Source organism: Mesoplodon densirostris, chromosome 2 (genome assembly GCF_025265405.1).
Source record: "Mesoplodon densirostris isolate mMesDen1 chromosome 2, mMesDen1 primary haplotype, whole genome shotgun sequence".
NCBI lineage: Eukaryota > Metazoa > Chordata > Mammalia > Artiodactyla > Ziphiidae > Mesoplodon > Mesoplodon densirostris.
In genome coordinates, this window is record NC_082662.1 from 56,634,451 (window position 1) to 56,648,129 (window position 13,679).

A 13,679-nucleotide genomic window follows, 5' to 3' on the forward strand; every position below is an offset into this window, starting at 1 on the left:
CCAGACACTCTGCTGTTTCCCATTTAAAGATTTTTCAGAAATAAATAAAAGAGTGACAATAGGCTCAACCTCTGGATTTCAGTATACTGAGTCCCATAACATGATACGACATCTAAATATGTTCCCTTGCTGATGAAGAATTCCATCATAGTATTGCTCAGTATATTATTATAGTATTAATCAGTACAGTGATGTTGGAAACCCTAAGATATTTCTTTCTGAATATCAATCTGTATAATTCTGAGGACTGGTTAATTCTAGTCATATGAGGGATAAGTTTAGAGGAAAGTTAAATCTGCAGATAACAAGCCAGTTTTCACCACTTACAATAATACTTTTTTTAAAAAGAAATTTTCATTTCATTTGGAAAGAAAACAGTTCCTTTTGAATTCTTCAGGCCGAGCCACAAATACATCCATTAAAGGAACAGGGAATCCTTGACATGTGATCAATAAGAAGCTGCTGAGAGGCCAGCGGCTCCCCAGGGTATGAAATAAAGAAGAGAGCAGGTCGGCATCAACTGTTGCTCCAAGGCAAGGCTTCTTGTAATTGCCCCTTGATAGCCCATCTCTAACAAAATAATCATACTAGAATCCTACTTTTATAACATTTCATTAGAGCATTTGATTTTTTTCTCATTTCATCCTTACAAAGATCATAAAAGATAAAGCAGGAATTTCCTGCCCTGCTTTAACATATGAGACAACCAAGGCCCAGGGAAGCGGTAGGACTGACCCGAGAACACAAATTACTTAACAGAAACCAGGTCTTCTATCCCTAGGGCCACTCACTGCTGTTTGTTCTGTACCAGTGGTTCTCAAACAGGGAAAGTTTTGCCTTCCAGGGTGCATTTGGCAATATCTAGAGATATTTTGGTCATCGCAGCTGGGTGGGGTTGGGGGATGCTACTGGCATCTATTGTGTAGAGGCCAGGGATGCTGCTAAACATCCCAGAGTGCACGGAACAGCCCTCACAAAGATTTATCCAGCCCAGAGCACCAGTAGTGCCAGGTTTGGGGAACCCTGAGACTGAAGAAGAATTATACAATTTAGACTGTAGAATATAGCATATTGTATATACTGTATAAATTATACAATTTAGACTATAGGATAACGATATTCAACAACAGTTAACATTTACTGAGTGCTTACAAAAAGCCACTATGCAAAGAGTTTTTTATGCATTATCTCATATATAATAGTTCTATAACTGTATGAGTTGAGTTTTATCCTACCCAAGAAGAGAAAAATGAGACATAGGTTAAAGAACTTGTCCAAGGCCACATGGTTAATAAGAAGTAGACCCAGGACTCAGAGCTATAGCCAGTCTTGTAAATTCTATGATCTATATATGTGTGTGAGTATTTGTGTGTTTATATATACAAATAGGTAGGTAGGTAGATGGATGGATAGATAGATGATAAATAGATTGATAGAGATACTGAGGATAAGTTTGCATCTTATAATGAGGTGTAAGCTGTGGGGCATGTCTGAAATGAGTTCTTTTCCTCCTTCCTCTCAAATGGGATGGAGTCTCATGGGAATGTTCCTGCATTCTTTGTTAAGTCAAAGTTAAGGAGGTTTCAAAATCTCCATGGGGTTTCTCATTTTCCTACTGATATCTTTTGTTTTCATTTCAACTAAGTAAGGCTAAAAGAAGTATAGACCTAATTAAATGCAGAATGTGAGCATTTGTTGTACTTTCTAGAATAAAGGCACTTGAGAACAGTCTGCCCCAGATTGTTTTATCTGTGAACTTTTACTCTAAGACAGAACATAAAATTAAACACAACCAAATATGTCTGCTGGGAATTCTGGGAATTGGCTCAGTGAGGGCTGTGTGCATGTGCCCAGGCAGTGCCTGGGAAAAGCTAAAGAACAAAAGATAGTTTGAGTCAGACTTGACCTCTCATATTCCCTGTCTTTTCTTTCCTATCCCAGGCATCCAGCAATTAGAATGGTTATTATTTATTCATTCACTTACTGAAACCAATATGTGTTGAACTTCTACTACACTTTAGATTTTGCTAACAAGCCACGCCCTCGTGTAGCTTACAATCTAGTGGAAGAATCAGATGAAAAAAGTACAAATCACATTAAGCACTGTCTTACAGTTCCCAGCGTTAATATGTGCTGTTATGTGCTTTTCTGTTTGTGCCATGATGTCTGCTGTTGGTTGAACACTGTGCTAAGTTCTTTACAGCAGCATCTGGCCTATGACTTAGCTGATGCTCATTAAAATGTGCTGAGCTAACCCTCATAATAACCACATGTTAAAGGTATCTCCTCCATTTTACTGATGGAGAAGCTGAGACAATGTTATTTTTACTAAAGCCAAGATCAGATCCACAGGACTCAAGGTCCGGCCTCTGTCCACCATGCTATAACTACTTAAAGGACACATTCTAGCTTATTCAGAGGAATAAACATTCCTTTATAATTTTCCTCTTCCCTTTGCTCCTTATGAGCTCTCTAGGTCTTTGATTTTCTTATCTGAAGCTGCACAGATGCAGGAATGGAGCCCCCAGCCACAAGACAACTACTCTGAGACCCCAGGGTGCTCTACTTAGCCTCAGCCTGTTAGGGACTAGGTCCCCCGGCAGCTCCACCCAGGCCTCACAGCGTTTGTCCTTTTCCCATTAAGTCCTAGTTCTCCTCCCTTCCTGGCAGCCCCAGGTCCCCAGTCCTCAGAGTTGGCCATGTTCTCTGAGATCCTGCCTGCAAACCTTCATTCACTATGCTGTCACCTCTAGTCACTGTGGCCACCTCCCAAGCCAAATACTGTGGGCTGGGCTGGGTGGAAACAAAGTTGAAAAAGAAACATTTGCCTGTCTTCTTTCCAGCTGGCACCTAGGCACACCTCCCAGCTTCACAGCTTCACTGTAGCCCTTATCATTGCTTTTCTGTGCAGCCCTGAGTGGAGAACCGTGGAAAATATCTGTTTCTTTGGGAGCTCCTTTTGCAATGACCTAGCCATTTGCCCTTGTCCGTATTCTACCACATAGCTTATATTCTGTCTGTCTCCCCAACTAATTGAGATGCCCTATTTGTTTCTTTCTTGAATTGTATGGGGAGGCGGAACCTTGATTACATTCCTGTTTTCATATTCAAACCTTGGCCCTTTATTTCACTCTAGATAAGTCCTGAGCCACAGTTCTTCCACTAGCCAGGCCAGCATGTCTGATTCACCTCTAATTAAAGGTTTCTCCATCTACCAAACAACCAGATCTTCCAAACAGCAGTAGAGTAAGTCCCTTACATACGAACCTTCAGGTTGCGAACTTTCAAAGATGCAAACTCGCGTTCCATCAGCGTCAGGCGTGAGTGAAATTGCAGCTTGCCCTCCGTCTCCTATCGCTGACGATCCTTCAGCTCTACCATCTCCCACCTCCTCTCCCTCCTCCAGTCAGTAACTCTTCTTGCCTGTTCACTCGATGCCAGCCCCTGGATGCCAGCTGTTGAACTGTACTACTGTACTTTTCAAGGTACTGTAAGATTAAAAATGTTTTCTTTATTTTCTGTGTTTGTTTTTAATATATTATTTGTGTGAAAAGTATTATAAACCTATTACAGTACAGTACTACATAGCCAATTGTGTTAGTTGGGTACCTAAGCTAACTTGGTTGGGCTTATGTACAAATTGGACTTAAGAACGTGCTCTCAGAACGGAACACGTTCGTATGTAGGGGACTTACTGTGTTGTTTTTACACCTAAACCAGCTTCACTGAAGAGTACCCATTGATAAGAAAGTGGTGAACCATTTGGCTCGATTTGGAGTTTTCATACCTGGCCTGTTGCTTTTGTATTTCCTTTTAAGTCCCTGCCTTGCAACGGTTTGCCAAAGGGCACGTTGCCCAGTTCTGTGCCTGAATAGCCCTGACTTGTCCCATAACCTTACAAACACCCGCCCTGGGTTCTGCTTTGTCACAAACCATTTTCTCTAACATGGTGGTTTACAGTTTGGGGCAAGGCAGATGTTTTCCAGATTGCGAACATTGCAGTTTTTAACTCACTCTGTCAGCAGCCTTCTCCCATATTTCACAGAAGACCTGTTGTAAGGCAATTTGTCTTTCAGCCATTTCTTCAAACCAAAATTGAACATTACAGTGAATTGGATGGTGGGGAGGGGGGAAGGAGGTAGGAGGAAGGAATAGAGTACTGCTTTGTATAGTCTGAAGTTTTCCGAAAGAGTTATTTTTGTGCTACAGAGATTTTCAAGATGTACTTTGGTCTCCAGTCTTTATATATTTTCGACAAAGTAAAGAACAATAGTTACCAAAAACTTATAACTGAGTCATGTTCCACAAACATTTTTCACCATGAAATAATTTTCTCTCAAAAGTTTTTTTATTGTCCCCAGTATGCATTGAGTCATTTACACAGTGTGTCAGCTACTCTAGCAATAAGCTTTTGGAAGCCCTTAACTCTTTGGGCCCACTACCATGCCAATAGGAAGTGCTCCTCGTCATCTTGGACTTTTGGTGACAGAATTCTGCTATAACACCACAATGATTGTTGTTACTGGCTTTGCATCAGTCAAGATTCTGGCAGGAAACAAAAGGCACAGGCAAATAGACTAAGAATTTTATAAAGAGATTGTTTTTAAAGGTGTTGGCAGAGTTGGGATAAACCAATGAGGTACAGGACCTGGGGCTAGCAGGAGTGGGAAGCATTACCATTCTAGGCCTGGAGAGTCAAGGGAATGATCGGTTACCCCTCCCCATAGAGTACAGCTGAGGCTGAAGAGAGGGCTGCCCAGTGTGTGCTGTGACCTTTGGTGGAGGGATGCAGAACACACCAACGCTACTCTCTCTTCTTGTCCTGGGGTTCTTCTTATCATACCAATGCCTCCTATCAGCTGGACCTAACTGGAAGCCAGAGTCCATTACTCCTGTACATAGAGGTCAGCCTCAGCATAGAGCTGGATAAAAAAGGACTAAGACTGGATCTGGTGAGCTGAGGACACTCAGGGAAAATATTCATCACTGGCTTTAAATCAATTGCTTCGTAAGAGAGTCCGAAGTTCAGTAGGGGTCTAAATAAGGTATGTCAGTCAATTCAGTTTATAAGATCAGAGAACCTTGAGAGGAACGTAGAAGTCAACCAGCCTCTGCTTGAACATGCCAGAGACCTCCAGAGACAGGGATGTCTCTCTACACCAAAGTGATTATGGGGTGGCTCCCCCCGCTCAAAATCTGCCTTTGTATGCCAGAAACTAAAACTTGTATGTGAAATCTCCTGAATTTTTTTTTTAATGTGAGCCACTAATTCAGACTGGGGGCGGGGGAAAGCCTAGTAAGGAACAAGTGTATTTACTAGATCTGGTTTTTAGCCTCTTGTGTCATTTCTCATCCAAATTTGAAGGCATCTATTGCATCCTTCATTCGATTTTTTTCTTTGGTCTAAAGAGCTTGTAGCTCTTCCCACCTTTCCTTACCCATCCTCCTCCTCCTCCTCCTCCTCTGGATGTTTCTTGCTCCTTCAAAGTCCTTCTTAAAAACATGACTCTTAGAGTAGAAAACTTTTGATTTCTTTTAACCAGAACTGACCAGAAGAGGACCATGATGTTCTTGACCATGACTCGGTCCTGCCAATGAAGGGTATTCCATTGCTATAATGCCATCTATGAAAATTTTTTGAGCAATTTCATCATGCTGTTGTTGGGTCCAACTGAGCCTTCAAGTCTTCACTAAAACTTACTAGTCTTCTTTTGTTTGTTCATTTGTCTTTAATTTGGTTACCTCAAAAATTATTTAGTAGATTTGCTGAATCATGGACTTCTCTAAGCAAGGTCTTTAACCTAACTCCAAGCTATCATATTTATTTGTAAAATTTCAGCTGTTGGTTTAAGGGTCATTATTTTAGCCTGTTGTGTATGAATCTCTAAAATTTTATTTCTATAGTCAATTAGGTATCTTTCCTAGTTCAGGCCATTTTCAAGTTTGATAAACATATCACCATCAAGTAGTTGATGACAATGTTGAACAGGCAGGTTCTCTCAAGGATAGCCTTCTATAATTTGATGTTGTTTTGCTGATTAACACTGTTAGGGTACAGCCATGTGGTGAAGTACAAACATCTATTGATATTATTATCTAGCCCTCCATCTTTTGTCCATAAGGATATCATGCATCACCTGGTCAAATGCTTTGCTAAAGTTTAACTGTGCTTGGTCTACCACTCCAAAATAATCCTATCAAAGATGAAAGATATTTAATTTTATAAAACTTATTGGATTTTGGAACTTAAAAAATTAGCTCAGCTGAAAAGTGGGCAAAGGACTTAAATGGACATTCCTCCAAAGATGATATACAAATGGACAACAAGCATATAAGAATATGCTCAACATCACTTATAAAGATCAAAGTAATTAAAGAAATCAAAGCTACAATAAGATCTCACCTCATACCCATTAAGATGGCCACTATCAAAAAATAGAACATAGCAAATGTTAGCAAAGATGTGGAGAAATTAGAACCATTTTGCACTGTAGGTAGGAAGGCAAAACGTTGTAGCTACTATAGAAAACAGTATGGATATTTCTCAAAAAGTAAAAAATAGAATCACCATATGATCCAGCAATCCCACTTCTGGGTATACAACTAAAAGAATTGAAAGCAGGATCTCAAAAAGATATTTGCACACCCACGTTCATTGCAGCATTATTCACAATAGCCGAGAGTAGGAAGCAAGCCACATGCCCACCAGTGGACGAATGGATTTAAAAAAATGTGGTGTACACCTACAATGGAGCATTATTCAGCCTTAAAAAAGAAGGAAGTCTTGTCACATGTAACAACATGGATGAACCTTGAGGAGATTATACTGAGTGAAACAAGCCAACAAAAAGACAAATACTATGATTCCACTTATATGAGGTATCTAAAGTAGTCAAATTCCTAGAACCAAAAAGTAGAATGGTGGTTGCCAGGGTCTTGGTGGAGGGGGAAATGGAGAGTTGCTGTTCAATGAGTATGGAGTTTCAGTTTTGCAAAATGAAAAACTTCTGGAGATCTGTACAACAGTGTGACTATACTTCACACTACTGAAATGTACACTTAAAAATGGTTAGGATGTTAAATTTTGTTATGTGTTTTTTACCATAATTAAAAATTTGTTTTTGATTAAAAAGAAAAGTTTAGCCCAACTCTTTCCTTTTATAGAGGAGAAAACTGAGGCCCTGAGATTTAAAGAAACTTTTAGTGAACTCGTGTGGATTCTAGTTGCTAAGGTTTTTTCTCAAGAGCTCACAAATGAGTTACTGCTCCTAACTTAATGTGGTTAAAACATTTTCCAAAGAGAAAAATGTTAATCACTGTATATGGGCTATTCAGAGTCTTTTAAAGAAATCGTTTGAGAATACATAAGGCAATAGATCATCTACTTAGTATTTCCATTATTAAGTCAAGAGAGGGAATGGCTGGGCCCAGCATGCCAACTGAAGGGCTAATTACCACCTTTTCTCTTTCGGCTTCCAGGTATACGCCTAAATATCACCAATGCAGGCCCCTATCTGCCACAGACCTGCTTATTTTGTAGTTTTCAGATAATAAATGATGGCTATTCCTGTTTGTTTTCTATGGTTTTAAAATTTTTTTCAGACAAGATCATAATTCAACTTGTTTAATTTCATTTGAATTCTAAGGTTCTGTAAGACTCCTTCCCACCTTTGCCAGATTTAAGGTCTGAGCACTTTCGTGTTTTAACTCAAAGTAATATCCCAGATATGTTTCACTTCATAAAAGTACCTCTTGAATGAGAAATTGTGTTTACCTTGCTTTAAGCCCCAGGAGAAGAAAGAAGTATTTTTTCTCCATTATATTTAATTACTAATCAAAGTATTGAATATCATTGTAAAAATAAAATAGGGGGCTTCCCTGGTGGCGCAGTGGTTGAGAGTCCCCCTGCCGATGCAGGGGACACGGGTTCGTGCCCCAGTACAGGAAGATCCCACATGCCGCGGAGCGGCTGGGCCCGTGTGCCATGGCCGCTGAGCCTGCGCGTCCGGAGCCTGTGCTCCACAACGGGAGAGGCCACAACAGTGAAAGGCCCGCATACCGCAAAAAAAAAAATAAAAATAAAATAGGAATGTCAGATGTGAACTGTGATACCAAATTGTTGATTTTTAAAAGGAAATTAATCATGTGGTCTGGACTAAATTGTTGGTTTCAAAAAATCCCAAGTATTTAACTTGATGTAACTAAATATGTGCATTTAACTTTTAAACAGTTATTCCAAAGTATTAAAAATCTTCCCCATTCTAATTTTCAGCCAATTTTCTTTGCAGTGCCTCGGAAGTGTCCATTACCCTTTAAAGTGAATAGTAAGGATAATGTCTATTGTTCTTATGTGATTCTTTTTAATAGTATAGTTCCCACTAGATATTAGTCCTTACTGAGAAGGAATCTTGGAATCTTAAGGAGAATGATGAAAAACAATTCCATATAGTATTTTAATTTTTATTAGCCATATAATTTAAAAAGCACAGAGCCATCGAAGACAGACTCGCATTCTAGCCCTGACTCCACCACTTCCTAGCTTTGGCAAATTTATCCTTTCTCAGCCTCAGTTTCTCTGTTTGTGAACTCAAGATAACCCAAAGTGCTGGGTTAAAATGAAGAATAAAAATGCTAGGATATTAAAAAGGAGTTGGTCAAATGTTAGTTTTCTAATTTTCCATGAGTAAGGTTAGTTGTTCTGTGGAATGTTCTGTTTTTTGGGGGGTTTTAGTATTTTTTAAATTTTATTTATTTATTTATTTTTGGCTGCGTTGGGTCTTTGTTGCTGAGCACAGGCTTTCTTTAGTTGCAGTGAGCAGGGGCTACTCTTCATTGCACTGCACAGGCTGCTCATTGCAGTGGCCTCTCATTGCAGAGCACGGGCTCTAGGCACACGGGCTTCAGTAGTTGTGGCACATGGGCTTAGTAATTGTGGCTCACGGGCTCTAGAGCTCAGGCTCAGTAGTTGTGGCACACGGGCTTAGTTGCTCCGCAGCATGTGGGATCTTCCCGGACCAGGGCTCAAACCCGTGTCCCCTGTGTTGGCAGGTGGATTCTTAACCACAGCACCACCAGGGAAGCCCCTATGGAATGTTTTTGTATGAAGTTTTTTGAGCCAGACACCGACTCCCCTTCTGGCCAAATGCAGAGAGCTGTGTGGGAAAGGAAGCGTGTCATCAGTAAGACTTACAATAGGCCTGAATTTGTTTTCTGTCACTTCCAACATGACCACATAGTGTTCTGCTTGATTATTTCACTTGGCAAGAAGACATTGTGCTAGTTTTGCATATCCTCACTGTAATCGGAAGGAGCCAAGTTTGACGACGTTTAAAGGATTTAGCTTCTTGAAGTTTGTTCTCCTGCAGACCTACAGGGGGATTTGTCCCAGACCTCCCGTTTACAGTCAAAGGCGTTCTGTGAATAATCTGATACGGACTAAGTACAGAATAGACTCCTTTGTTTGCCAGACAGGTGAGAGCCCTACTTTCTCTTGTTGCTAAAAATGTCGGCCAGAGAAATGACTAGCATTACATTCGTACTAAATTAGCTTCGTTCCTTTTGTAATCTTACCCTCATAATGATTTCACTGAAAATCCAAGAATAACAAGAAGAACTTACCCCGCTAGGGTCCTGAGAAATTTGAAAGTATTTTATAATGTTAACACTAAGCATAACATCCAACAACTATGCAGCAGTTTTAGATTTTCCGAGGTTCTTTTGTGAACATCCTCTCTCACGTGAACTAAACAAGATGGGCAGAGCAGGTACCATTATCCTCCTTGAATAACTGAGGAGATGGAGGTCAGTGAGGTGACTCTTGCTTAAGGTTATTTAGAATTTCCTGCCCCAAACTTTTATTTCCTGAATCTTTTCCTACTCTAAGGGTGGGGAGTAAACATTGGGTGATTGAGTTGTAACAGGTACTAGAATAGTTTCTATGTTACTTCACTTATGGTTTACAACAGTTCTATGAAATAATCCCATTTTACAGATGAGTTTGCTCAGAGTGGCCAAGTGCCTACTCAAGGTTACAAAGATAATGACAAAGGCAGTCTTCAGAGGTTTCTCACTCTATAACATAATCTTCCTTTATTCTGCTACACTGTCTATATAGAGATATAGCAATCTCTCTCTCTCTCTCTATCTGTCCACCCACCCACAGACATGCAGACACAATTGTTACTAAAACACCCGAGACCCAGTTCCTAATGACTAGGATGATTAGAGTAGCCTCCAGAGATGCCTGGGTTATATGTCTACCTGCCACAGCGTACAAAGTGGGGAGTTCAAAAGCAGCGTACCTGGCAAAGCTTTTGTGTTATTCCCTACCTTTCAGACCTCCTTCATTCTTCCTACCTGTGTGAAACAAGAAAAATCCTACCATGAGAAAATAGATGCAAAACAAAAGCCACTCTCAAAGTACTGGCGGTCTAGTGTAGTAGCTGGAACAGGAGGTGTGAAGCAAGACCAACAGGAGAGGAATCCAAGCTGCTGAATTACTAGCTGCAGGTCCTTGGGCAAGTAAATTAACCACTCTGCCCCTCAGCTTCCTCACCGGTAGAAATGGGGACAAGGATGGCGCCTACCTCATGGGGTTGCTTGTAAGGATAAAATGAATGAGTTTTGAAAAGTGCTTAGAATACTTAGCCCATATTAATACTTAGATATACTAGAATACTAGTATATCTAAGTTAGAATACTAATATGTTCTACTTAGAATACTAGAATACTTAGCCCATATTAATAATAACAGCTAACATGATTTTCTGTTGGTAGAAAACACTCAAGAAATATTAAAACTATCATTTTTATTATACTCAGTAAGCAGATTTTACCCTTCCCCAGCCCGTCTGAGGGTTAACCCACAGATCACAGTCCCAACACCCAGGTTTCTGTGCCCCTTCCTAATTTCTTGTGTTGAGTCTGTTTCTGTGGGGAGTGTGATTAATTACTGCCATATCTCACTGAACAGGTTCCCAAAGAAGGTGTGTGCAAGTAAAGACTATGTACAAGTATATTCTCACTTACCAAGCTTTGCTGGGTATGCGGCTTTTGAACTCCCCACTTTGTATGCTGTGTCAGGGAAGAGGGACTGTTTCGAGGGACTTCTGGGCTCTCTTCACCACTCTATCCATACTTCCCTTGTAGTATTTCCAATAGCATATTGTAATTATCTTTTCTCTGTTTTCCTTAGCAGATCACGAGGTCCTTAAGGGCAAGGGACATGTCTTATTTCATTTTATATTCCCAGTACCTAGTGGAGTGCTTGGCAGTAGTAGCTGTTTGTTTATTGACTGACTGAAACAAATGGGGGGATGAGGGAATGGATGCATGGTTAATTCTTTTAAGTAAATAATCATCTCTGAATTTTGTGTCAATCTGAATTTTCACACTTTGGATTTTCTTAAAGCTAGATAGCTGATGAGGTTACTGGTGATCAGGACATGTCATTATGCATCCCCTCTAATTACTGTCCCATAATGCTTGCATTGTTTTACCAGTCAAATAATTCATTAATTTTAGTATATGCCCAGGGTATTTAGTTTAATGGTCAGACTCAAACCAAAAAAAGAAAAGTATGTGTCCTTGTGTCCTTCTATACATGTTATATTCTTTTCCAAGCAATGGTAACAGTGGATGTATAAGATTTCAAAAATATACTTCAGGGCTTCCCTGGTGGCACAGTGTTTGAGAGTCTGCCTGCCGATGCAGGGGACACGAGTTTGTGCCCCGGTCGGGGAAGATCCCACATGACGCGGAGCAGCTGGGCCCGTGAGCCATGGCCGCTGAGCCTGCGCGTCCAGAGCCTGTGCTCCGCAATGGGAGAGGCCACAACAGTGAGAGGCCCATGTAAAAAAAAATATACTTCAGAGGGTTAGCACTCATAATTATTGAGTTCATATGAAACCATTTAAGAAGAATTCTTGGGTTTCAAAAAAGTGTCAAGTTATACACTGATGCTGTGCAAGAGGGAATTGTAGACACCATCCAAAACAGATCCTTCACTTTTGTGGATGAGAAAAAGTGAGACACAAAGAGGTGAATGATTTGTTCAAAGTCATACAGCTCATCAGAGACTGAGCTGGCCCTGACTTCAGGTCCCCATATTCTCAGGCCAGTGGCTTTGTGGACCCTGGGCCAGGATTCTTTGGTGATACTGCTTCTGGAAGATACAGGACTGGCCCTATATGTCCAAGCCAGCCAAGACAAGGACATGATTTCTGGAACACCATGTTGTGGTGGTTGATTTGGGCTGGCAGCCAATGGAAGAAGAGACCCCTGGGGTCCACATTAATGCTCTTAGATGTATACAGTCCATCCATGTGGCGTTTAACTTTTAAGGTGTTGGAGAAATGCAGGTCTGCTGCTGAGGACATCAGAGGGGGGACCCACACACACGTGAAGTCTTCACAATGTCCCTCTGCAATTTTTAAACGTTTGAACTTTAAACTTTTCAACTTTGATAAACTACACTGAAGGTTTGATGGAAACAAATTATAATAAGCAAGGGTTCTTTTTTCTCACAGTAGATTTGTGTGTATAGAGGAATAGGAGGACATTTTAAGCTCTGCCATGTAATATTATTCCATGTTATTTGAACTAGTATAACTTTTGCTCTTTTCCATTTTCTACACCCAGATTCAAAGGATTCCAAGGAGAAGAATAAAATGGAAATCCTGTACATACTGGTGCCTAGTGTTGCCATTCCCCTGGCCATTGCTTTGCTTTTCTTCTTCATTTGTGTCTGTCGCAATAACCAGAAGTCATCGTCACCGCCTGTCCAGAGGCAGCCAAAACACGTCAGAGGTCAAAATGTGGAGATGTCAATGTTGAATGCATATAAACCCAAGGTAAAACTAGCAGTCCTGAGCTGCGCTTATTCTATAGACTTCAAGTTAAAGCAACACTTATAACCCACCCAAGCTTAGAAATCAAATGATATAGAATCAGAAATTTTATCAGTGCTAGAGTTCATTTTCAGCATAGCCATGCATTTCTAACTTTGTCCAAGGCAGCTTGTGTATACTTTCATCAGTGTGACCAATTCGGTGCTGGGCCCGTCCTAGCACTACCTTACGTAGAGTTTGGGCTAGAAGGAATTCTTATGAGATCATCTCTTCCAGTCCCGGGGGACTCAGAATGTGGACTATTTTTCCACATTTTAAAGAAGGAAATTCCATTCTCTCCCAATCAAACTGAAAGAGATGAACAGAGAGAGAGAGATCAGACATTGTTTACTAACTTCACTTTCAAAAAATCCTTTTGCTTGCACAACAATGTGCAGGTATTAATACTACTGTACTGTACACTTAAAATGGTCAATTTTATGTTATGTGTTTTTTACCACAATTTAAAAAATCCTTTTCATGCCTAACCTTAATCCCTTTCTCTTTGGTTTAAACATATTTTAAGAGAAGTGTTGTCCTTCCCACAATCTTTGAATGCTGTTTTATAATAGCCCACCTTAGCCTTCTCCTCTCTTTGCTAAATCAACCCACTTCCTTTTAGTTTTTCCTCAACATCTTTCAACATTTGGGTTGCTCAGGGTCCTGGCAAGGAACCCAGGGTCACTGGCCCTTTCCTTAAATGGAGCACACACCACATCTTGAGGCTGAAATACAACAGAGGCTTTCTCTCTGGAAAGCCAGCACCCCAATCCCAGACCTCTCGGGAAAGAG

General features: G+C 40.5%; 1 protein-coding gene across 1 annotated transcript in view; it reads left to right on the forward strand.

Moving 5' to 3' along the window:
• ROR1 (receptor tyrosine kinase like orphan receptor 1) overlaps nt 1–13,679 on the forward strand; it is a 427,692-nt gene that overhangs the window by 395,904 nt on the left and 18,109 nt on the right. Inside the window, exon 8 of the mRNA XM_060119439.1 lies at nt 12,640–12,851. Coding sequence (XP_059975422.1) covers nt 12,640–12,851 — 212 coding nt within the window. The remainder of the gene's footprint in view (nt 1–12,639; nt 12,852–13,679) is intronic.